Here is a 26,525-nt window from a genome sequence, read left to right as displayed (position 1 = left end):
CAGACACCGAGTTTGGGCTTTTTGCTCAGAGGAGAGACTACGTAAGTGTGAGCCTATAACACACTTCGAGGCTCCAGGAGAAGGGCGTAAGTCAGTGAGGTTAGTGGCCACACAGTGCTGTCCACCTGCTAATTCAAAACAAGCCTTAAAACAGTCCATTGAGCCTACAGTGTGGTTTGAGGGAGGGAGAAAGGGAAATGTGAAGTCTCCACTGTGAACAGAATCGCCTGCCTGAAAGTTCCATCGGACAGAACCAGGAAGCGAATGTCTTCCATGCAGCAGCGCAGCCCTAGAGAGGATGGATGTTTGACTGAGGCGAAGCAGCGTGGCAGTCTCGTTAGGAAAAGATCAACCTTGACCAAACGGCAGCATTCTGTATACTACGTCTTCCATCTTGTCCTAATTAGAGGACGACGTCTGCTGAATCCTAATCTCTTTAATTGTTGATAGAGCAGGCATGCGATTTGCTATAAATACACATGAGCATTCATTTCTGAAATAATGGCTGTTGCCAAATATGTTAGACCGACAGGAGTGCTGGCCTAGGGAAGGCTGTGCTGAATAGTTGAGTTTTAGAGGTAATGGACCAGTTGAGAATCATTGCACAGCTGGGCCAGCAGCTGCACCCAGTGCTCTGTCAAGTTTGGCCTCTAATTTCCTTGAACTTGTCCTTGTTTGCCAAAATGATGAACATAGCAAGAACTTGTTTCAAATGAGCCCGCTGCAAGCAAAAAAGACCCTCTCCAAGGAGTTTTTGTTGAGGTCTTTAGTCTACAGCAGCAGTGACCAAATGAGGTATTGATTAGGCAACGGGAAGTTTGAATAATTATAAAAATAAAAAGCGAAGACAAAGTTGTAAAATGAGGTAAGCTGGCAGAAGACCAGAGTACATTAAAAGGCTGCATTGGGTCATCACTGTCGTAACTAAAGGACATATGGAAAAATCCCATAATAACATCCAGCAATAATTATCTCGTAGTTAGGAAAAGATAAATAAGCCTGTGGGTTGGAAGGCAGCCCAGTAATCTCAAAGTCTTTTTTTCCTAACGGTGTATCATCCTGATAGTCTTTGGGGCTGGGTCAGGACGAAGTGTCAGAGAGAGCGGTTCATGCTAGGGATCGTCTGATGACTAAACAATGCAATTACTGGCAAGCCAGAATGAGAAAGTAGCAAGGAGTCTCCTTCCATTCGCTGGTCCAGCCTTGAGCAAGTTTTTGTTTAGCACATACTATGTATCTGGCATGTTCTACATACATACTCTAACCAAATAAATTACAAACTTATTAAAGAGCAGACACTTGGATTTATACTTCTCATGTGTGAATCCATCTCTTGAAAATCAGTGGCCTTGATATGGTAATAATTGCAAGTCTGTTTAGTTCCTTGATTTTAAAAGAGATTAACCATCAAATGTTTTTATGCAAGTTTGTTTGTTTATTTATTTATTTTACAACAGGGATGACTCTTCCCTTGTCAGGCTTGAGGGGCAGTGACTCAAACACTTACAAGTCAGGCAATTTCGGAGAAAATGTGTAACCTGCGGGAGAGTGAGTTTCCTGCGTGGGTGGTGAAGAAAGGAACGCTCACCATGTGGAGTTGTGAGAAAGAGAGGTGCTTTCCTACCCTCACAGGACACAAGCAGGATGATTTGCTATGTGCACTGAGTGTGTGGCGGGACTCTGGGGATGGGGCAGAAGGAGCAGCAGTGGCAGGAAAGCTGGCTAGGGGGGTGTACCAGAACCTTTCTTTAGCATGTGGTGCCATGGGAACACGGAGGAAAAGATGAATCTGAAATATGTTTTAAAGGGAAAATTGAGAGAGCATGGCAGCTGATTATACTAAAATAAGGTGAAGAGGAAGGAGGAAGATTACCAAGGAGGCACAGCCACGGCGCAGAGGGGAAAGATTACGGGTGTGCGATAACAGCAAGGTCTGTGTTGTCCACAGCTCAAAAAGCTAGAACAATCCAGTCCTTCGAGAACTTAGAAACTAACAAAACATAAGTAGAGAGAAGAGGAAATTGGAGTGCCTAGGTAACTTATGTAAATGGAAAGAAAAAATCAGTAATAAGCCAATAATATAAGACTATTGTTGACAATAGAGTGAGAGAGAATTCAAAGGAATTGCTTAAAATGGCAAATCTATGTTTGGAGTTTTTCCCAGACAAAACCCACAATCATCAAATAATTAGACTCTTCTGCAATCTTGGAGCTTATTTCAGTTTTCCTGAGTGGAAAAATGCCACCGAGGGGACACGAATAGTGTCAGGGCTGGGAAGAAAAGGAGCATGAGGAAGAGAAATCCCCAAAATAGCTTGGCTGTGAAGAGGAGATGGGAGCCAAAAGAAGACTGGTTGACCTTTCAGAGCTTAACCATTCATTATGATGACTTATCAGAAAGTTTGGCCACTGTTATTCCTTAAATAACTCATTGTGATTTTTCAGGAAATTCAAGCTGGAATCAAAACTATATCTAACCCCTAACAGGCAAATACGTTGTGACCCAGAAGGCACATTTATTTACCAATCCTTTACAGGAACACTGTTGTAAATATCTTTGGGCTACTTTTTAAAAGTCTGCTCAATTCATCCTATAGTAGAAATCACGTACATTTGCAATAAAAAATTAATAGCTAAAAGACTTCTATGTTAATAATTAAAACATACGAGCCATAATCCCAAGAATGGAAAATGTTTTGAATGTTAGTGCTGGGAGAAATGCAAGTTAATTACAAGATGGTGTGTGCTATGGCTATTTTAAAATTTGTGTCCACTTTTACTGACTTTACTAGACTTCGAACTTACAAAAATTTAAATGTAAGGATGTCCTCATCCTTATTTCAGGCATATCATGAATTTTACCATTAATGATAGCTGCTGTGACCAGGATCATTTTCATGAATTGGAAAGGACAGGGAATGAGGATGAGAGAAAAAGTGGGAGGGAGAGGTGCCTAGGGTAGCTGGGGCAAGAGTCAAAGGAGAAAGGAGAAGGAGCAGGCCTGAAGAGTGAGTGAGAAGGTACTGCATGAAGGGAAATGAGGGAGTTCTGAAGAGAGCGTGTTGGGCCCCACAGCTCCCTGGGTCAGTCACCAGGGGGTGCTTAAGACTCAGAGAAGTTGATTCTTGAGTAGGTGATGCTGCTCACATGACTGGTAGTAGATGGTAGACCTGGTCGATCTCCTAGGAACCTTTGGTCTCCTTTTCTGTCCCCCTTATAGCCCTCTCTTATCTTCACTTCCTTCCTTATAAAGTTTGGATACCATGGTCTATCATTTTATCACTCTCTTACCCATACTTTCAGTTCTCCCATTCATCTATTTAATAACGACTTTTCGAATGGTTCCTATTTGTCAGTTATTGTTGTTTCAGATACTTAGAAATGAACCAAGCCTGCCTTTGGCACTTGCCAGGCCAGATACCAACCCTTAATCAATCCAGTTCTGGGCTTTCTCCTGCCTCCAACCAGACTGTTAAGCACAGGTAGAGAAAATTATACTGCAGTCCAGGTTGAAGATGTGATCAATTTATGACCTGCAATCTCAGCTGGACTCCTCAGTATATAGCTCAGTGATCCTTATGTGCTTTCCTTATACTCTTCTGCCGCTCTCCCCAGAACTTATTTGAAGACTTTTCTACTTCGCTCAAATATTTGGCCAAACCACATCCCTCATACCTCTTACCATGCAAGATTTCAGTTTCCTGCCACCAAATCTATCATCCTTACGAGCCGAACAAAATCATTTGCCTTGAGGACAGTAGTTCAACACAGTGAAAGTCAAATCTGACTCCAGAAAGCCTTTACTGAAAGCTTCTTGAGGAGTCAACCAAGACCAAATCGGGAACTGATTTCAGATCACACAGCCAGATTGCCTAAATATTCTCTTCTCACATCTTTCTCCCCAAAGCCTGACTCCTCAGGGCAGCTGTCAGTTAATTCTCCTCTTCTACCCTCCTCTACCCACACTAATTCTCTTCGTCTTCCTGCCCCTTCTTTTGCTCCGTATAGGTGGGGCACACTAGTCTAGCTTGCTGCCTGCCATTTTTCTCCCACTCCTTGTCTTCGTCAGCACAAGTTGTAGATAGTTCAGTAAGCAGACTGTCCTTTTTCTGAGTGAGAAGAGGCATGCATTGCAGACATTGGTGATTGAACATATATAAAATCTAAATGAAATAAAATTGCATTTAAATTAAATAACTGAATTAAATCTATGTTTTAAATTGTCCATTTGCATTCATCCATTCCATCTTTCCTCGGGTTAAAATAGAAGAGGGCTTCTCCCTCTGATCCCTCCACCTGTGCTCTGTGCCCATTCCCTCCTATATTCTTGTGGTGCTTGCTTTATGCCCAATTTCCTCTGTCTTTCAACTTTGCATCTCTAATGGGTGGGCCTTTTTCGTCAGAGTGTACCTGATCTCCAGCCACTCCAATCTTAAAACACACACACACACAAAGGACGAAACAAAACCTTCATCTTGCCCATGCTTATCTGCTCAGCTTTTCCTCCCCATTTAGAGCCGAACTTCTCTGGGTTTGCTGAATTGCCCTCCTCTCCTGAAGAACCTCCCTCAACATGCTGCCCGGGGCCCCCACCACGCACACGACCAGTTCTGTTGTATTTCATCTCTTTCGGGGCTGAAATGCTGACTCAAATCTTTTTACATTCTTCCTTACTCTGTTGTTTGTAGTACGAACTTGTCCTAATAAAACCAAAGTTTTGGAACTCAGAAGCCTTTTCTGTTCCAAAGCTGGTTAGTTTCCTTCAGGTCTTTTCATGTCCTAGGGGTAATTGAACAGTCCTGAGGCAACGGGGTGGGAGGAGGGGCGTAGTAAAAGGTAAATGAGTTATTCTTGCCTGTGGTCTGAGAAATCATCCAAGAGAAAAGACTCTTGAACCTAAACATGAAGATCCAGCGTAATCTCTTCGCTTATTGAAACAGATCCCTCGTCATCTGAAATGTACCTAGACAAATGATTAGACATATCTAATTTTTCAGCATTTCATGAGTGAAAATGACTGAGGGTATGGCTGTTTGTCAGGTCTTTATAAGAAATTGTAGTAAAAAAGAACTAAACCTGTTAGCCTTGTCTGGTTTCATCCTGATTAAATAGGCACAAACAAATGTTCATCCAGGCCAATCTATAAAGGTGAGGGGGGTAACATTTAAGAAATTGTTTCGAACCTTCAAGCCCTGACTGCATTTTGGAAAGGTCTCAGTGACATGGAAGAAATCTAGTGATTTAGGTCAAATAAATGTGTGCATTGCTTAATTAACATCCTTAAAACCATTTTTTGTTGAAGCATATAGACTATTTTTGAACTTTCCAGAACACAAGAAATTGAAATGTTTTACATATTCAAATTGTGTCATACCTAAGGTCATCCAAATGTTAACTATTCATCACTGACAGGGACACTAGACGAGAAGTGATGTGCTTCAGTTGGTGAGTCCTTCTCTGGGCATGCAATTGCACTCTGGGCAGATTGGAATCAGATGAACAGATTACTGGACCACCTGACAAAACAGCTTCCCAGTAATCGATCTCTGGAATAATAAAAGCATGAATTAAATGTTTTTTGATCAATATTATTCACACAACTCATATCCTTAATGATGGTGCTTACCTGAAAGGAAGGCCTTTGTGTCAAGGTTCATTTGCAGTCCACAAACAGAGAACTCAAAATTTGTTTTGAAACCCCAGTGCTTCTAGAAAATACGAGTCTTATATTTCATTTTGTGGAATTAGAGTTGACTGCACAATAGCATGTTCTTTAAGGGCACAGACCATCTCTCCTTTTTTACTCTAAGTTTCAGTAAGAGGAAACGGGGGCGGACAGAGGGGAAGGGACCCCTGGAGTGGAGAAAGAGCCTCGTCTATAATTTTTCTCCTGTTAATTGTGCTCGTGCATTCTATAAAAGTGCCTCTTGCCCTGGCCAGTGTGGCTCAGTTGGCTGGCGTGTCCTCCTGTGCACTGAAAGGTTGTGGGTTACATTCTTGGTCAGGACACACACCTAGGCTGTGGGTTCGGTCCTTGGTCAGCACATGTACGGGAGTCAACCCATTGATGTTTCTTGTTCATATTGATGTTCTGTCTCTCTGTCCCTCTCACTCTCAAAAAAAAATCAATAAATGCACCCTTAAATAAGGATTTTTTAAAAAGTGCCTCTTGCATGGAGACCCAAACAAGAAAGGCACCTGTTTGAAGTTTTTTTGTTAATTCAGAGGACTGAGTTGTAGTTCCAGTGTCTTCTTAACTAATTCAGGTTCTGCAGTTTGGCCTCTTCTGAAAGGAGAACATAGAAAGTGCTTTGAACTCTTTTTGAAAAAGCCCTGAAATTTGAAAACTCAGTGATGGAACAATCCTAAGTTTCTATGAAGTCACATTTGGAGCAGAGCAGAAGGAAAGCTCTGTTGCTGTGGCCTTCCCAAACACCAGTGTCAGGCAGATCCATCAGCAGCCTCAGCTCCTCTGCAGTGACTGGAGTGGCACGTGGAACTACAAAGGTGGGCAACTTGCCTCCACCACTTACTGCCGGCCGGCAAAGTGTTGCGAGGTTGCAAAATGAGTCCTGTGGTATTCAGCCCATTCTAGGCCACTGGTAAGGATGGCAGTTCTCCTGGAAACGTGAACAATGGTATAATCATTCACGTATGTCATTTTGCTTTTAGAACTCACAGTGATGCTCCACAGGAGTTTCTGGTGTTTGTTCAGAAATTGAATGGTAGATGGCTGGAGAACCTTATGGGGGAATCCATGCAACAGTTGAAAGCTGATCCGAAGTGGGAATAAACAGAGGCTATACTATCCTGCCCCTAATTGACTGAAATTCATAGCATGAAAGTAGGATCTTCAACTTATTTTGTCGTTTTTGAGGCATAACAAACACAGCATCCCCCAGCTCGTAATATTAGCTCAGTAATTTCTTTCAGGTGTGAGGAAGGGTTATGGAATCTTTTTCTTTGACATGATCCTCGGTCCTTGGAGGATTGGCTTCAGTTACTGGTGTCCCTTTAAGTTTCGTTCATTGGCTTGTTTTCATTCATTTATTGACTCCCACTGTGTGCCAGACATTTTTCTAGGCACAATGTTTAGAGCAGAGCCAGATTTATTTCTCATGATGTTAAAGTGTACCTCCAACAAAGCCTCTTCAAAAGGCACTTTCATGAACAAAAGAGCTCAGTGTTGTCACTTTATATTGTCTGTAGCTTTTGTGGAAAGCTGAGGTTTTCTTTGTTTCAGTCATATACTGTAGGGGGAACAGAAAGTTTTTGGTCCTTTGTCTATACACTCTCCCTCATGCTTCCTCAACTTGGGGCCACACAAGGACATTGAAGTGACACAGCCTAGATCTCCTCCTTGTTTCTCGTTCTTTAACGTGACGAACACACGGATGGAAGAGCTTAAGTAGAGCAGTCTACATGAAAACGAACAGTTCTTCCGACAATATTTTCTAAAAGCAGAGGTATCTACTTTTGACTTAAAAGGGTACCATGAATCCTAAGCTTCTGCATACTTTCAAAAGGCTTGACTTCCTGCTAAAGTGTTTTCCAAAAGATGAAAAGTAACTCAAGGACAAACTCCCAAGCAAGGGCCTGGCATTGCGTAAGTGCTGGGGTCCAGAGTCTGAAGCTGACCGGAATCTTGATCAGAAGCCAAAGGTTAAGTTAAAAAAACAAAACAGATTTTCCTCCCCTTTAGAATGATTAATTTCCTTTTCTGTTAAGTGTGAATACTAATACTTACCTTGTGGGATTTTCAGGGGGGCCCGAGTAAGGTAACAGGGGAAAATTTTTCCTAAACAATTAAGTTCTATTCAAATAGAAAGTTTATCATGGGAAAAAATAAAACCAAGTCTAAAATCTTGACAAATTCGTATGTATTTTCTTATTGAATAGCAACCCATTTAAAAAAGAAAATAATATGTATGATTTTGAACTTCTCAAATAAAAATATTGAAGATTTGTTTTCTTTTTCAGTGGTTGTTCTCTTACAGTTGTCTCAGTTCCCCCTGTTGCTCTCCCCTGCTGCCCTCCCCACCACCATCCTGCTCCCGCAGTCAGTCCCCACCCTGTTGTCCATGTCCGTGGGCCATTTATACTTATTCTTTAACCAGGCCCTTCTTTCCTCCCTTTTCCACCTTCTCCCTCCCCTCTGGTGTCTGTTCTTTGTTTTCTTGCTCTGGTTCTATTTTGCTCATTTTGTGGTTTGTTTGTTAGGTTCCTGTTATTGGTGAGATCATATGGTATTCATCTTTTACTGCCTGGCTTATTTCACTTAGCTTTATACTCTCCAGTTCCATCCATGCTGTTGTGAAAGGTAGGAGTCCTTTCTTTCTTTCTGCTGTGTAGTATTCCATTGTGTAAATGTACTGCAGTTTTTTTATCCACTCATTTACTGATGGGCACTTAGGCTGTTTCCAGCACTTGGCTATTGTAAATAATGCTTCTATGAATATAGGGGTGCATAGGTTCTTTTGAATTGGTATTTCAGGGTTCTTAGGTATAATCCCAGCAGTGGAATCACTGTGTCAAAAGGCAGTTCCATTTTTAGTTTTTTGAGGAAATTACATACTGTTTTCAATAGTGGCAGCACCAGTCTGCATTCCCACCAATAGTGCATGGAGGGTTCCCTTTTCTCCGCATCCTTGTCAGAACTTTTGATAGCCATTTGTTAATTTGATTTGTTAATGATAGCCATTCTGACCAGCGTGAAGTGGTATCTCATTGTGGTTTTAATTTGCATCTGTCTGATGGCTAGTGATGCTGAGCATCTTTTCATATTTCTATGGGCCCTCTGTGTGTCTTCATTGTAGAAGTGTCCATTCAGGTCCTTTGTCCATTTTTTAATTGGATTATTTGTCTTCCTGGCATTGAGTCATATGAGTTCTTTATATGGGGTTGGAGATAAAATCCTCGTCCAAAGTATCATTGGCAAATATGTTTTCCCATATAGTTGATTGCCTTTTCATTTTGCTCATATTTTCTTTAGCTGTGCAGAAGCTTTTAAATTTGATAAAGTCCTATTTGTTTATTCTTTCTTTTATTTCCTTTGCCCTACAGGACGCATTGGTGAAAATATTGCTGTATGGGATGTTTCCTCTAGGACTTTTATGGTGTCACAGATTATGTTTAGGTTTTTTACCCATTTTGAGTTTATTCTGGTGTAAGATGTAAGTTGGTCTAGTTTCACTTTTTTGCATGTACCATTCCAGATTGCTCAGCACCATTTGCTAAAGAGGCTATTTTTACTGTATTTTATGCTTCTGCCCCCTTTGTCAAATAATAACTGACCATAGAGCTATGGGTTTCTGGGCTCTTTATTCTGTTCCATTGATCTATGTCTGTTTTTATGCCAGTACCAGACCGTTTTGATCACAGTGGCCTTGCAGTATAGTTTGGTATCAGGTATTATGATCCCTCCTACTTTGTTCTTCTCTATCAAGATTGCTGGAGCTATTTGGGTCTTTTTTGGCTCCATATAAATTTTTGAAATATGTGTTCTAAATCTGTGAAATATGTTATTGGTATTTTAGTAGGGATTGCATTGAATCTATAGATTGCCTTGGGTAGTATGGACATTTTAATGATGTTGATTCTTCCAATCCATAAACACGGTATATGCTTCCATTTTTCATATTTCCTGAATTTCTTTCTTCAGTGTTCTGAAGTTTTCTGAGTATAGGCCTTTTGCCTCCTGATTAAATTTATTACTAAGTACTTAATTTTTCTTGTTGCCATAGTAAATGGAATTTTTTTCTAGTTTCTGTTTCTGATATTTCATTATTGGTGTACAAAAATGCCTTTGATTTCTGAATATTGACTTTGTATTTTCCTATTTTGCCAAATTCACTTATTAGGTCAAATAGTTTTTTCGTGGAGCTTATATGGTTTTCTATGTACACTGTCATGTCGTCTGCAAAAAATGATAGTTTACATCATTTTTACTTCTTTCTTTCCAATTTGTATGCCTCTTATTTCTTTTTCTTGTCTGATTGCTGTGGCCAGAACTTCCAATACTAAGTTGAATTAAACTGGTAACAGCAGGCATCCTTGTCTTTTTTCTGATTTTAGGGGGAAAGGTTTTAGTTTTTGCCAGTTGAGTATGATGTTGGCTGTACGTTTCTTGTATATGGTCTTTATTATGTTGAGGTATGCTTTCTCTATTCCCACTTTGCTGAGCATTTCTATCATAAATGGGTGCTATGTTTTATTAAATGTTTTTTCAGCATCTATTGTTATGATCATGTGATTTTTGTCTTTCATTTTGTTTATATGGTGTATTATGTCTATTGATTTGCAAATGTTATACCATCCTTGCATCCCTGGGATGAATCCCACTTCATCATGGTGTATGATGTTTTTAATGTTTTGCTGGATCCAATTTGTCAATATTTTGTTGAATATTTTAGCATCTACGTTCATCAGCAATATTGGCCCGTAGTTTTCTTTCTTTGTTGTGCCTTTACCTGGTTTTTGGAATTAGGATAGTACTGGCCTCATAAAAAGACTTTTGGAGTCTTCCCCCTGCTTGGATTTTTTGGAATAGTTTGAGAAGGATAGAAGTTAGCTCTTCCCTAAAAGTTTGGTAAAATTCACCTGTGAAGCTCTCTGCTCTAGGGCTTTTGTGTGCTGGGAGTGTTTTGATTACTGCTTCAATTTCATTAAATGTTATTGGTCTATTCAGGCTTTCTGCTTCTTCTTGATTTAGTTTTGGAAGATAATATGTTTTTAGAAATTTGCATTTTGCCTAGGTGTCAAATTTCTTGACATATATTTGTTCATACTAATCTATTTCAATCTTTTGTATTTCTGTGGTATCAGTTGTAATATCTACTCTTTCATTTCTGATTTTATTTATTTGGGTCCTCTCTCTTTTTCTCTTAATGAGTCTGGTTAAAGGCTTGTCAATTTTGTTTATCTTTTCAAATAATCTACTCCTGGATTTATTGATCTTTTGAATTGTTCTTTTAGTTTCTATGTAATTCAGTGATGCTCTGATCTTGATTATTTCCTTCTTTCTACTCACTCTGGGCTTAGTTTGTTGTTTTTTGCCTAGTTCTTGTAAATGTAGGATTAGGTCATTTATTTGAAAATTTTCTATCTTTTTTAGGTAAGCCTGTATTGCTATGAAATTCCCTCCCAGGACTGCCTTCACTGTGTCCTGTAGGTTTTGCTCTGTTGTGTGTTTCTTTTCATTTGTTTCCATAAACTTTTTGACTTCTTCCTTGATCTCATTGTTAACCCATTCATTATTTAATAGCATGTTTTTCAGTCTCCATGAATTCGAATTTTTTGAATTTTTTCCTTGAGATTGGTTTCCTGCTTCAAGCCGGTGTAATCCAAGAAGATGCTTGATATGATTTAAATTTTCTTGAATTTGTTGAGGCTTGTTTTATGACCTACCATGTGATCTGTTTTTGAAAATGTTCTATGTGCATTTGAAAAGAATGTATATTTGGCTTCTTTGGGGTGAGAGTTTCTGTATATATCAATTAAATCCATTTGATCTGGAGTGTTGTTCAGTGCCACAATATCCTTGTTGATTCTTTGCTTGGGAGATCTATCCATTGTTGACAATGAGGTGTTAAAATCCCCTACTATGAGTATGTTGCTGTCGATATCTTTCTTGAAGTCCTACAAGATTTTTCTTGTATACCAAGTCCAGCACAAATGACACTCCTCTTTTATTACAAAACCTTTTATTACAAAATCATAAGCATGTAATTCTGTAACATAACAATATCACACTCAAGCACACCATATAACATTTTGGACCCTATATTTTGTTGCTTTTATGTTGTGTGCATGTATGTTTACAAAGGTTATATCTTCTTGATGGATTTTTCCCTTAAGTATTATATAATGTCCTCCTTTGTATATTTTTATGGCCTTTGTTTTAAAATCTATTTTGTCTGGTATAAGTATTGCTACCCCAGCTTTATTTCTCATGTCTGTTTGCTTGGAATATTCTTTTTCCCATCCCTCCACTTTCAGTTCCTGTAGATCTTTTGTTTTGAGGTAAATCTCTTGTAGACAGCATGTATGCAGGTCATGTTTTCTTATCCATTCAGCTACCCTATGTCTTTTGATAGGAGCATTTAATTCAGTTACATTTAAAGTTATTGTTGATAGGTTCTTATTCATTGCCATTTTTCCTTTGTACTTGTGTTCCTCCTTTCTCTTTTTAGAGATTTTACTTATTTTTAGAGACAGGGAAAGGTAAGGAGAAAGAGAAGGAAAGAAATATCAATCTGTGGTTGCCTGTCTTGTGCTCTGTACTGGGGACCTGGCCTGCAACCCAGGCATGGGCCCTGACTGGGACTCAAACCTATGACCCTTTGATTCACAGGCTGGTGCTCAATCCACTGAACCACACCATCCAGGGCGCTCTGTCTTTTGTTCTTTCTCTTTTTCTTTATCTCCTTAAAGCAGTCCCTTTAGCATCTCTTACAATGCTGATTTGGTGGATATGTGTTCTTTTAGCCTTTCTTGTTTTTTGGTCTGGGAAGCTCCTTATTTTTCCTTTTATTTTAAATGAGAGTGTTGCTGTGTAGAATAGTCTTAGTTGCACGTCTTTGCTTTTGATTACTTGGAAGATTTCTTGCCATTCCCTTCTGTTTTGTAGTGTTTCTGTTGACTCATCAGCTGATAGCCTTATCAGAGCTCCCAGGTACATTACTAGCTGTTTCTCCCTTGCTACATTTAAGATTATCTCTTTGTCTTTAAATTTTGCCATTTTTATTATAATGTGTCTTGGAGTGAGCCTCCTTGGATTCATCTTGATTGGGACCTTCTGTACTTTCTGGACTTGCATGACTTTTTCTCTCACCAAGTTAGGGACGTTTTCTGTCATTACTTTTTCAAACAGGTTTTCTATCCCTTGCTCCTCCTCTTCTACTTCTGGTATTCCTCTGATACAGATATTTTTACATTTCATGTTGTCTCATAGCTCCCTTAAACCTTCTTCATTCTTTTTGAGTCTTTTTTCATTTCTTTGCTCTGTCTGGGAATTTTTTTCTATGTTGTCCTCCAGCTTGCTGATTAGATCCTCTGCTTCATCTAGCCTGCTTTTTTTTTAAGATTTTATTTATTTATCTTTAGAGAGGAAGGAAAGGAGAGAAGGAGAGAAACACCAATGTATGGTTGCCTCTTGTGAGTCCCCTGCCAGGAACTGGCCTGCAACCCAGGCATGTGGCCTAACTGGGAATTGAACCACGATTGTGTGGTTCGCAGGCCCACGCTCAATCCACTGAGCTACACCAGCCAGGCCATCTAGCCTGCTTTTAATTCCTTCTATTGTGTTCTTCAATTCAGAAATTGTATTCTTCATTTCCTCCTGGCTATTATTGATAGTTTCTATGTCCTTTTTCATGCTGATGTAGTGCACAGTTAATTTTCTTGTAGCTTCACTGTAGTTCTCTGTATTTCTCACTGAGCTCATTGAACTTCCTTATACGCATTGTTTTGAATTCAGTATCTGATAGTTTACTTGCCTCTATTTCATTTTGCACCCTTTCTGAGGGTTCCTTCTTTTGTTTTGATTTGGAATCGTTTCTTTGTATTCCCATTATTTGTAAGAGTCTTCCTGTTTGCTTCTGCTTCTTAAATTGATCTATTTCGACTCCCTGACTTTGTGGTATGATCTTGTATGGTAGGAGACATGTGAGATTCAGTGGTGCAGTATGCTTAATCTCCTGAACTTTATACTCTGGGGATGCCCTTTATGCCATTTATGTTGGTTCTCTGGATCTAATTGGGTTTTGGTTGTAGATGGGTCTTTCTTTGATGGGGCCTTCCCTCCAGCTGGCTGACTGAGAGTCACTCCACCCACCATGTTGTGTATGTTGTTATGCAGGTGCTGGCAGAACAAAACTGCACAACCCAGGAAACAAACCCATACCTGCAAAAATAACCTCCACCCCCAATCACACTATCAACAACAAATGAGCCATTATTAATAAAAATGTAAAGAGATTAAGACTATTATAAGAAATGAGAAACAAATATGAGATGGCTAACTGAAAGAAAAATGATTTTGAGGGGGTAGTGTAGGAGCAATAATAAATGTAGGAAATCAAGGCAAGGTGTAGAGACAAAGAAAATAAAAGTTACATTGTAAATAAAAAAGGGAATGAAGGAGGTATAATAGAGCAAAGGAAGGAAAGCACATTCTATTAGAATTAAACAGAAATTTAAAAAAATATAGTGAAAGAAAGAAAGAGTCCTGGCTTGTGTGGCTCAGTGAATTGAATGCCAGCCTGTGAACCAAAGGGTCACTGGTTCAATTCCCAGTCTAGGGCACATACCTGGGTTGCAGGCCAGGTCCCCAGTAAGGGGCATATGAGAGGCAATCACACATTGATGTTTCTCAATCTCTCTTTCTCCCTCCCTTCCCTATCTCTTAAAAATAAATTAATAAAATCTTTTTTAAAGATAAGAAAGAAAAGTATAACTAACTAACTAAATAACTAGGAGCCAAATTGGAGAAAAAGATCGACCACAGCTCTATCAACAACAAATGAGCTAAAATTAGTTATAAGTGGGTTGGGGATAAGATGGAAAGAGAAAGAAGGAAAAGCTGAAGAGATATCTAGGGGAAAGGGAAGTTATTTCCAGATGATAGAGGGAGAAGGAATACTAAGAGTGAGGAATGAAAACCAGGGGAAAATTAAAATTTGAGACAAAAAAAAAGAAAGGGCAGGAGGAAGGCAAAATGGTGTAAAACAGGGGAATGGTAAAATTTAATATTTGAAATATCAATTTAGTGAAGATCTAGAGATAAAATTGGAGAAATGCAACAACAAGCAACCTATCCACAATCAATAAGCAAAGATTGATAATGATGGAGAGAGAACAAGGGTATTTTAAGAGCAGGAAAAAGGATGTGATGTGACCAATGACAAGAAAAATGATTTTGAGAGACTGGAGTGGGGAGAAATAGAAGAGTGCAGAATGAAAGCAAGTCAAAATAAGAGAGAAAACAAAATTTAAAATCAAAATAAAAGAGGAAAGAAGAAGGCAAAATGGGGCAAGAGAAGAGAGGAGAAAAATATGAGATTTGAAATAAACTATAATATAAAATCTAGTGACTTAATATGTACAAACTTGAAGAACAAGAAATGGATGTTTAAAAGGTACAGGAGAGAAAAATACATCTAATCATAAAGACCATGTGGAATTCATCTTGGTAGCATCTAGTATTTGCCACTGTTTTTTCTTTCTGGATCTGCCTCTGGTGGTGTCAGATGGTGTCCCAATCTGGCCTTAGGCAGACAGTTAAGACTACAAGTGATCCACTGTCTATGGCTAACTCCTTCAGTTGTCAATCTGGTCACTCTGTCTTAAGCACCACAGGGTGGGGCAGAGTAATTTCTGTGGCTGGAACTAATGCTTCTCTCAGGCTGATGCCACTCAGAGGGGAGTGGTCTGCCTAAGCAAGATGGCTCCTGCTATATGGGAGACCACTTAGCACCAGGATACTGGTGGCTGCTCCCTCAGTTCTCTTCCCAACACCACCATCCCCAGTCTCACCTCAAACGTCTCTAGTTCACTCTGCCTTCCCTCTGCTGGAGCCCAGGGTAAGTGGCTGCAATTTTATGCATTGGCCCTTTAATAGGCTCTCTGTGACTCCAGCTGCCCATGCCTGGCAGAGAGAAACCCTGCCACTTTTCATAGCTGGGTATTATCTGGCTTCTTTTTGGGATCTGGTGCTGCAGGCTGGGAAGCCCAGCTTGGGATTTAGACCCCACACTTCTCGGGGGAACCCCCCACCCACTGAAATATTCCTGTAGGACTTCAGCTACCACCTAGGAGAACCTAGCCAGCCCTCTCACTTTTCCTCTGCACTCCCTACCAGTCACACTGTGGTAAACTGGTTTCTTCTGTCAATCTGTGGTTATAATAAGGCTCCTCTCTCACTGTTGTTTAGTTGATTCCAGATGATTTCTCTGCAATTTAGTTGTAATAACAGAGTGGTCCTGGGAGGAGATTAGTGTAGCTTCCACTTACTCCACCATCTTGGATCCCCCTAAAAATACTGAAGATGTTATTGTTAAAAAATTCTTTCCCTGTGGGTAATTTTTTAAAAGATTATGTTTATTTATTTTTAGAGGGGAAGGGAAGGAGATAGGGAGAGAAATATCAGTGTGTGGTTGCCTCTCATGCATCCCCTGCTGGGAACTGGCCTGCAACCCAGGCATGTGCCCTGACTGGGAATTGAACCACAGTTGTTTGGTCCACAGGCCCGTGCTCAATCCACTGAGCTATACCAGCCAGGGCTATACCTGCATTTTTTGAGGAAAATCCTACAAAGCAAAGGAAGTATATAGTTAATATTAGATTTTGTGGATTGAAAATCATGGAAAATGTGTTTCTGATATTTAGGTATCTTCACCTATGTTGCTGTGTGTGGAAGATAGGGGCAGGGAGCATATTCAAAACTACTTGACTCAGGCTTCAGGTTGTCAGTCCAGTCTTTAAGCCGCTTAGCTCCTCACTGCATTTTGGTGATTTTTTATTAAGTTCAACCATGCAAAATTGTTGATATTCAACCACTTTAGACCTACAGAATAGCAGTTTCACGCATTCAGCCTAGTGTAATTATATTTCTGTTATTGGGTGGGCATTCATTTGTTTACCTGCTTAGTCTGATGTAGACATCTGGAGGTAGTGATTGTATCTGAGATCTAAAATTCACATCCAGAAGTCTGACCTCAGATAATGTAAAATATGAAATATACATGTTAAAAAAGTGTTTTTACCTGAGCTGCAGATGCTATTACTGACACTCTTTGTGGAAACAATGCAATAGAATTCGTAGGTGCTTAATAGTTGGGGACACTGAAGGAGTGTTCAGCTCAAACTAGGAACCGTGCTGGCAACTGCATTACCCTGGATGCTGCATTGCCCGTACTCCTCCTCACTCCCCAGTCACACTTCCCTCCCTGCGGACCTCACTTCCCTCTGCTATGTCACCACTAGACAGCTACTACTGCTTCTGCCTGCAGCTTGCCCAGCTGGGGAATTTAGGGTACCCCACTGCACTGCTTTCTAAGCACTTGTTATGGATTTACATCATCACCCTGTATACTCTACTGTATACATATATGTATGTGATATATACATAAGATATATGCATATCTTATATACCTAAAATGCATGATGTATGTTGCCAGGTCAACTGGTCAATTTGAGAGGCTGTCCATCATGTCTTTTTGTGGAGTGAGGGTCTAATGTAACTTGTGGAGACTTTTCTGTTTCATGGGAGAGGGGAAAATGCCAGCTCAACCTTTAAGCTTCTTATCCCTGTTAAGCAGCTGTAGCCTGTATTGGTTTATGTCAGGATTTGTTTTCCTGTTCCCGTTTTTGAGAGGCCACAGCCTTGCAGACGAGCCCCAGGATGGGGCTATGGCTTCTGGAAGAAAGTTCTGAAGCTCATATAATTAATTTTAGGTGGTAATGGCTCATTTCGGTTGCTGTGGAGTGTCTTAGAACGACCGTGAACATCACCTGCAGTCTGCTGCTGTGCACATGAATGTAGCGGGGTGAGATTATTTCTCTTTATGCCTGTTTTGTATTCTCAAAATAACTTCATAATTTTATCCTATCTATAAGTTAAGATTTGAATTTATAAAAAATCCCATGTCAAGCCGTCTACCTGAGTATAGACTAGGGATTATACCAGTAGAATCAGGTTTTGATCAAATAGCTTGAGAATAGGTTTTGATGAAAACATTTTAATGTTTTAAGAAGAGGCATAGCACCTCTAACTCAGTTTTAACATTTGGTATTTATTTCTATTAGAATTAAGAAAACTAAACCTTACTCGTATATCTTAAGATTCAGAAAACCTTCTTAAATGTGGCCTTTCTAGTGCCCCACTGCTTTTAATTCCCAGACAGTCACCTATGTTTACTAGAGGGAAAAGGAAGAAGTTACTTCTCCCTGTAGGGCTTTGCCATTATCCAACCAGACTGTATCACATCTGAAACTCCGCTCATCAGGCAGGGACGAGAGGTGTGAATGTCAAGTCTTTTATTTTTTCTTATTCTGGTGACTTCCCAGTGGGTTCCTGATGTTGCTCAAAAGGGAAACTTTGGAAATTCACTGGCTTCCCATTTTCCCCGATTTTTAAGGTGAGAGGCTCTTGACAGAGTTTTTGACGGGCATGGGCGTGCTGTCTGCTGGCGAGAGCTGACGCACATCGAACGTGGCAATCAGGGGATTTCTTTTCAAGAACTCAGAGAAATGCCTCACAGAGCCCAGGGTGAGGTGGAGTGGAGTGGAGCACGAGGCTCCAAGTCTCAGCGATTTATCTCAGCTTCTGACCCATTTTATGTCCTTGAGTAAATCGTTTAACCCCTCCATGTCTGTGCTTTTGTAAAATGGAAAGAAGGTCCCCATTTCCTAGACCTCATTAGAAAGGATATTATACATTTTGACAGAGAGAGGAAATTCATAGTTTTGGGCACCGAAGGTGATTATGGAGGGGAGGTGCAACAATATTTTGAGATGATGGCATTTTTGAAATAAGCAAATGAACAAGGCAACTATGTCAAGGCAACTATGTCAAGGCAACTATGTATTAAAATAAAGTAAATGTTTTAAATTAAAAAAAAACATTTATTGAAAAGCTTGTATAACCTAAATACTTTCCAATTTACTCTTACTTGGCTGTTTAATCCTTCCAATAGTGCCGGGTGGCAGTTGGTTTTGTCCTGTTTATGATTTTGTGAATAAAGAAACTGAGGCTCAGAGAGGTAAATCAAATCACTTTGGGTCACACAGCATGGAAGTAGCAGAGCTCAGGTTCGAGTCTTCTTCTAATACTGACGGGGCCCAGCATTCTCCTCATGTTATGGTATTAATATATCATGACAATAGAACTTCTCTATCTAAAATAAATCCAAATTCTGAGAAAACTGGAGAAATAAAGTACCTATATTAGTTTCAAAATTGTATCTCAGTTTCCAATTTGCTTCATTCTCTACCGAATTCAACTATTTCTCTTTAATGTATAGGTTACCATATTGTTTCAACCTTATTTTTTCTATCAAGTGCATTTGTTAATTATTAATAGTTTTTACTGGTATTTTTAGCATCGGGTAAAATGAAACTCTTTGGAAGCATATATGTGCAACAGTATTTTTCTTTTTAAACAATATACGACTTCTGCTGAATAACCTAGCAGCACTGTTATGCCTATTTTTGTAATACAATTTTTAGGAAAAGGAATTTTTCAAGCCAACTGGATAGCCTGCTGGTTGCCAAGGCCTGGCTGCACATACTGTTTAATATTTACGGGTGTTCTGGTGCAGCCGTGCTGTCCTGTACACACTCATAAAAGCTGTTGTTTCCCCAAACGTGCCCTCCTTTCACCATGTGTTAGATGTTGTGGTCTTGAAATCTTGTCTGAGAGGATGGAAAGCTGAGCAAATGCTTGCTTTTCCTTCCAGCCTCACAGGCAGCAGTGGTATTGCAAACCCCGCCTCACTCAGGTCTTGTCTGAACGGGTCAGACTGACTGGAACACATCTATCGAATGCCCATTACTGGCGTGCATTAGTCAAATGCAATTGATTGTTATAATACACCGCTGGCTCAGGCGAGGTAATTGGGCTCTTTATATGCTACTTTAGAGGATAGAGTGTAAATCTTTGAATACCAAGTCCAATAATTTTTTTCACAGTGAACACAGTGTGTCTGTGATTTTGTACTCAGTGTAGCCAGATAAAAGTAAGATGGCTAATATTGAAGACCAGGCACTGGGGAAGTCTTAAGAACCTTTTCCAAGATTCATTTTATTTCATCTTGTCTTGAAATATTCTCATGTTTCCTACTGAAAACTTGATTCAGAGGGATGCTATGTCTATGTGCATACATGTGCATTTAAGATTACAATGAAAATATAAGAGAATTTACTAGGTAATACTTTGGAAGCCATGCCATCTCGACTCTCACATTCATTACCACCTCGGCTTAGTCTTGAGGCTGTATTTTGTAGAAAATATCAGAACAGCTCCAAGTTTTTCTTCCTTGGCCCCTCAGCTGCTATCCTCTTTCCTAACCCAACAATAACATGTAATCACTTAGCACAGTAAAGATATATTCAAATGCAATGATTTAGATAAAGATTTCCTTTTTTTTTTTTTTTGGCATTGAGGTTTTGGATAGTGAGAGCTCCCTGATCCAGCCTAGGCTTGCTCTTGCAGGCTTCTTTTTCTTTTTCCACCTCACACAACCTGGATTGACCTCTTAGATAAAAGACCTCTCCCTTCTGCCCTGGCTGCCTGCCCCCTGGGAAGCACCCAGCTAGGTGCTGGCCTGAAGCCCTTTCTTCATTACTGCTCTTTAGAAGCCCCTGGAGAGAATTAGACACGAGGGACCTTCTGCCTGGAGAGCACAGTGAATCTCCTAACTGTGGAAAAGGTGGTGCTGTGTGGTTCCATAAATACTGCGAGTCTGCAATATGAATACATCCTCATTATGTTTTGTTCTCTCTCTCTAAGATGACTCCTAAAAATAGAGGCAAATAGACTCTAAGAAACTTTGTCTGTGACCCTTCCATGACTCAGCCAGCATTACTAATTTGCTGTGGGAGTCAGGCTTTGAATCTATTAGAACAAATTACTGAAGTTGGTGCTCTTTGCATTAGAATTTGCACTTCAGTGAATTAATTTTACACCCACCTTGTGTGAAAAACAAAACCGAAGGGTTGAGAGGAGGTGAGCACAGAGCTGGAGATGGGAAAGTGCTGCTGTGGCAATTTTTCCTCCAGCATTTTTGTCTAGGTCCTTCCCCAGCCTCCTTGTCTACGGACAAGGTTTCTCCCCAAGTCATTTTCTCTGTCCCAGGCACCTGCAAAGTGGTGCCAACTAGTTGCTGAAAGACTCGTCCACATTTTCAGCTTTTCTCGTACCTGAAGACATTTTAATGTCCACGTGAGGTTGTGTGCAGAATAATTCTGTGTGCATCTACTGCGGGAGACCTGTTTCTAGTCTGTTCACTTTCAGGAAAGGCTAAAACTATAGCTGGGGCACAGGGCAGCTTTCCAGACTGTGGTGTGGGTATTCCTGTGGTTGGCAGCCATGTTTGCCCACCTGGATGAGAAGTCTTCCACGTTTCATTTCCCATCTAACACAAAGAAATCAAGTATCTCATCGATGAACAAGGCAAGACCACTAGCTAGGAAAGTTGGCAGGCTCTATGTACAGGTAATTCACAAAAGAAGAAATAGAAATGGACAGTAAACTTGTAGATATCACAAGTAGTGAGAAAACTATAAAACGGCAATTAAATATGCTGCCTTTATTCATCAGATTAGCAAAAAGGGAAATAATTGATAAATACCAAGTGTTAAGGAGGCCATGGGGAGACAGATTATTCTCATACCCTATTGGTGGGAGAACAAATAAGAATCATATTTTGCGGCTGACTTGGAAGTATGTATAAAAATTTAAAATGCACACACAATTTGGGCCAAATATTTCCAGGCCTCTATTTTTATTCACCAAAATACGTTCACTTGTTCACAAAGATAATATGTGTCAGAATTTTCTTTTCACTGTTGTTTATAATGGGAAATCTGGAAAACTCCAAATGTCCATTAGTAGAGGACTGGTTAAATGAATTATAATTCATCCATAACTTGAAATACCGTGGGGCTCTTTCAGAAGCTAAGGCAGCCGTAGCCAGTTGGCTCACTTGGCTGGAGCATTGTCCTAGACACCAAAGGGTTGAGGGTTTGATTCCCAGTCAGGGCACATGCCTAGGTATGTGGGTTCCATCTCTGGTCAGTCTCCGGTTGGGGTGCTTATGGGCAGCAATGGATCCGTGTTTCTCTCTCACTTCGATGGGTGTCTTTGTCTGTCTGTGTGTGTCTCCCTTTGCTCTTTAAAAAATCAGTAAATACATCCTGGGGTGAAGATTTTTTTTAAAAAGCTAAGGGAGATCCTTATGTAGTGATATGGAAGAATCACCAAGCCATGTTGTTAATTAAAAAATAAGGAGCCACAAGATGATACATATTTATATGATCCCATTTATTTAAAAAATGAAACTTAATACTTAGATATGTAAGTAAATGTACAAAGTTCTGTAATTATATATAACAAACTATTAACAGTGGAGAAGAGAGAGGAATTGGGGGAGGAGGTAAAGTGGAACTATTACTTTTTACTCTGCAAAGTTCTGACCTTTTGATTTTTATAATGAGAATGTATTATTTTTGTAATTCATTAAACATATATAAAAATAGGAGAGTTGCAACTAAGTTTTCTGGGAAAAGCATACTGAATTGTTTCCCAAAGAGACTGTTCAGGAAACCAAAGGTGGGTGTAATGGAAGTGTTTCTTTTTTATTTTGGCAGTGGTTGGTCTATTTATGTAGTGAAGCAGGAGAGAGGTTTTGTCCATACACTTTTCGAAAAACATACCTGCACGGCCTGCAGATGAGGGGCGTGTTGTACATGACTGGCCAGGCAGCCAGTCCTCAGCAGGCAGAAGAGAGTGGAGGCCTGTCACAGCCACTTGGTGATTGGCGTTAGAGAGTCCCTCATTAAAGATGGGTAAACAAATTACTGCTCAGGTCCACATCCCTCCCTGCTGCCCCCAGAGCTCCGGTGAACTCAGAGCTCAAGGAAATTTAGGGAGACTCAGGGGTCAGGGCTATTCGTTTTATTGGCGTTCACACCCTGTGAAGTGCTTCTCTAGGTGCTAACCACTAGGCATGCCCTTACGTCTTCCTTACACCAGGGCTGCTTCCCTAAGGTAATTGTATAGTGATTGATTGTTCATATGTCAGCCCCCTTCTCTCCCCTGTTAGCTACGTCAAGGCAGGGGTCACGTCTTGTTCGTCGCTGTATCCCCGGCATCCCTACAGTGCCTTGCCACACAGCTGATGCTCAAGAAATGACTGTTGAATGAATGGCGCAAAGTCAGAACTCCGAACAACGGCCTTATAAAGGCACTTCTGAAAACTGAGGTTTGCCTGTTGTTAGATGTAAGAGAAAGACCTAGAAGCACCACAGTTAAAAACTGGTACAGTTAAATGTTAGCTGTATGACCAACCGGGTCACTGTTTTGGGTTTGGAGTGAACAGCCTTTGTTCAAATCCTGACACCTTCACTTACTAGCTGGTGACTTGGGCAAGTTCTTTCAACTCCCTGTGCCTCAATTTCCTTGCCTATAAAATCAAGATACCAAAATTATCTACCTCATGGATTGATTGTTAGGATTCAGTGAGGTAATTAAAGCAAAGCATTAACAGCAGGATCTGGCATAGAGACAAGTTCATTCATTGTTTATTATTAGCAATTATTACCTAGAACCTTCAAGAACCTGGTGCTGTTCTAGTTGTTCAAATTTTCTGAATACCTCTTTGAACACCACAGTGTTTCTTACTTAACTAATTTTCAAATGTATCTTTTTAAAATGGATTCTATTTACTGAAACAATATAATGAGTATCTTAATCTTTAACTCGGGAACATTATCAAGAGTATTGATTATTGTCCCATGCGTAGCACAGCAGTGCCGCCTGAGCTTGGAGAGGTGTGTGCCGTCGCTGTGTTCCCCAGCAGCTCTGCTTTTCGGTGCCTTCCTCCTGACTTTCCCAAACAATCAACTGTCAACTCTGATGACTCCCAGTGGCCTGCTTTTGGTACCTTCTCTTACCTTTATAATTTCCTTTTCCAGTATGCTGTCCTCTTGGGAACCAGACAACTAAGCAACGTTTAATTGTGTATAAATAAGAGTGACTCGATGAGGTTCTTAATGAGCTCTCTAATGAATAAAGTGAAGGATTTTTGCAATTTCTGTGTTGGTTGAATTATCTACTATTTGATGCTAACATTGCATATGTATAAGAACAGATGAAGTCTTACCATCCACCGGGAAGTTTTATTCTATTTTCTGTTCTACAGTTTTAACTGGAATGCAATATAATGCCCTTCAACTGCACTAGCATGTTTAGCACTTCCTCTAAACAGGAGAAGCAGCCTGTGCTAGCGAGTTCAAGCCCTGGGTGGGCTACTCATTTCTTCTCTACCAGGGAGACAAGACTGGCCCTCCATTGTCAGTGGGCTCTGGTGAGATAGTGCGTAGTTTAACATAAGTGAAAGTGCTCTGTTATCTATCATACGGTGCTAAAATTGTGTTATTAGAATCGGTGTTACTCCAACACTTCTGCAGTTTATGTTATTTTATTTCATTCATTTTATTGTACTTCCTTGGATTTGGATTGAGAGAAAATATATTACTCATTGGAGAAGAGTATTCTCCATTGGAGAAATTCATCAGTGGCCTTGGAATGAAGTACCCCTACTTAAAACATTTTATAAGTGTTTTGAATTTAAATTTGTATTTCAAACATTTTACAAATGTTCTAACTGCTTATAGACTGTTGAGAAGCTGCTGTCTGAGTGACGGGAGAAGGTGGGGAAATGGATGGTGAGAAATGCCGCCCTGTGGTGTCGGTGAGCTAAGAGGGGGAAACCTGTTTTCCTGATAGATTTTGCCACTCAGCTCTTTTGGATAGCCAGATAAAAAAACATTAAATGCAAGTAAGGTGTGTTTATGGGTTTTAGTAGGGGCTATTAATAATTAAGTACATCTACTATTCTTCTAAATTTACATTAAATTTCCCAAATTAAATATAAATTTCATTCTAGACTAACCTCCTGCCCTGGTGTGCACACTATGAAATGCTAAGAGATTATTTAGCTACCAGTAATGTTCTTTTTCTCAATTTTGAATTTGGGTTAGCTAACACTTTTTCTCTCCCTCTCATTCACTTCCTAATCTCTTTAACCTCTGTGGGTATCCCCTTGAAATGAATTCCTCTATGCAGTCCTGTGTTCTCTGGGGCTATCGAACCACCCAGATGCCTTGAATACGGACCCAATTTTGCCTTCATTATAGATAATGGGCCCCACTCAGGGCCTTTGACTCTGCTGTCTAATGGAGTGCAGGAACTTTAGAGAGATGTCTACGACTACAATTTATGTGTATCCAAAAGAGGAGGTTTAATTTCAACCAGAAAGAAGTTTAAAATTCACTTTGAGAAGCTGCCAGAAGGGGAGGAAGGAGGAGGCCATGTGATACGAGGGAAGCATATGGAATCTAGAATCTCAAGGTCTGTTTTATATCTTGGCCCTGCGATTTATAACTGTGTGAATCACTTCACATTGTGCAAGTCACTTCATCCCTGAGACTCAGTTTTTTCATCGGGAAAGTAAGGATATCTGCTTTATCTGTGTTGTGAGGTTGAATATACTTTAAATGATACAACATGGGAAGGTGCTTTACAAATTTTGAGGTGCTAGCAAATGTCATCATCATCATCGTCGTCGTCATTGTCATTGTCATCATCATTGTAACTGCTGTTGGAGAGACATATTCTAGATCCCATAATTCTGTAGTGCTGGGTACTAGGAGCATCAGGCTGTTTTCCTGCATTTGGTTGCTCCGAGTCAAATTGTTGCTCATGTCATGTCATTAAATGTTAAACTTGTTAACTGTAATTATCCATGGGTTTGGAAGAATGGAGTGGGGGTCAGGTAGCAGGTGGCCAAGCACAGGTTGAGACCAGGACTAGGCCACTTTCAAAGCAAGATGTTTCATATGTGTGAACAGCATGTTCAATGTGCATAATAAAGAAGCTCACCCAACTTTGAGGACTTTGTGGATATACCTGCTCCACCAAGAGATGAAAACATTCATATTAAAGATCATGGGTGAAGACTCTTAAAGGAAAAACCAGCTTATTGGTCAAATATATGAATGAAGGAAGTAAGGAAGGCCTGACATTAAGGAAAAGTCTGCTGGGTGAACACGTGGTGAAGTTTTTACCCTGAACTTGATCTTACTTTCCAAGAAGATGTTTTCAGAAAAGGTGGGTTTTATGGGAAGCCTGCTCGAGGGAGCAGTGGCAGAGCGAGGACTTACGCCACAGAGCCCACTCGGGTGTGGTTCTCAGGACCGCAGAATGGCCAACCCAAATTTAACCTCAGGCAGTGTGAAAATGAGATGCAAACTATGGGTCTGAAGAAGGCAAGAGTGGCATTCCTTTCTTAACTTGTGTTTAGGTTAGTGAAAAGAATAAGCCGTGTATAAGGGTCATTTTGAGTAGAGAAGGGGAATGATGTGTGTAGTCAGTGAAGTAATTGGACTCATGGAGTTGGGACAGCCGCTGTGGAACCAAACCAATCTTTGTCTTCATCGATGAGGCTTCTTCTAGAAACTCAACTGCCACCCTAGCAATTTTGTAACCACAGTGACCTGTGATTACAGTGTTTAAATTCAATTCTACTATACCCATGTAACTCCACCCCATAACCAGGGAGCCAGCAGTGAGCCATTAAAATGTATGAAGCCATTCCTTGCCAGGAGGCCACTCTGACAGCAGTGGCTCCAAGTTGCGAGCCATGAAAATGGTTTGAAATATCTTACCTTCAGATGCAAGACCTTAATCTTGTGTTGACCTTGGACTGTAATTTGGATAACAGCACCTTTATTACCCATTTGCA

The 26,525-nt window shown here is 40.1% G+C and overlaps 1 protein-coding gene across 8 annotated transcripts in view; it reads left to right on the top strand.

Moving 5' to 3' along the window:
* The window catches only part of RAPGEF4 (Rap guanine nucleotide exchange factor 4), a 287,261-nt gene that overhangs the window by 106,716 nt on the left and 154,020 nt on the right, over nucleotides 1-26,525 (top strand). For 2 of the 8 annotated variants that reach the window (XM_037044445.1, XM_037044446.1), the window contains exon 1: nucleotides 17,370-17,546. The exons of the other annotated variants lie outside the window; for them this stretch is intronic. In XM_037044445.1, coding sequence (XP_036900340.1) covers nucleotides 17,533-17,546 — 14 coding nt within the window. In that variant the 5' untranslated portion in view covers nucleotides 17,370-17,532. Of the gene's footprint in view, nucleotides 1-17,369; nucleotides 17,547-26,525 lie in introns of those variants that run through there. 8 annotated transcript variants of the gene reach the window in all.

This window comes from Sturnira hondurensis, unplaced genomic scaffold, assembly GCF_014824575.4.
Source record: "Sturnira hondurensis isolate 20B ecotype Veracruz unplaced genomic scaffold, ASM1482457v3 Scaffold0004136, whole genome shotgun sequence".
Lineage (NCBI taxonomy): Eukaryota > Metazoa > Chordata > Mammalia > Chiroptera > Phyllostomidae > Sturnira > Sturnira hondurensis.
The sequence above is the reverse complement of the archived record's forward strand: the minus strand, read 5'-3'. Positions and strand labels throughout refer to the sequence as shown.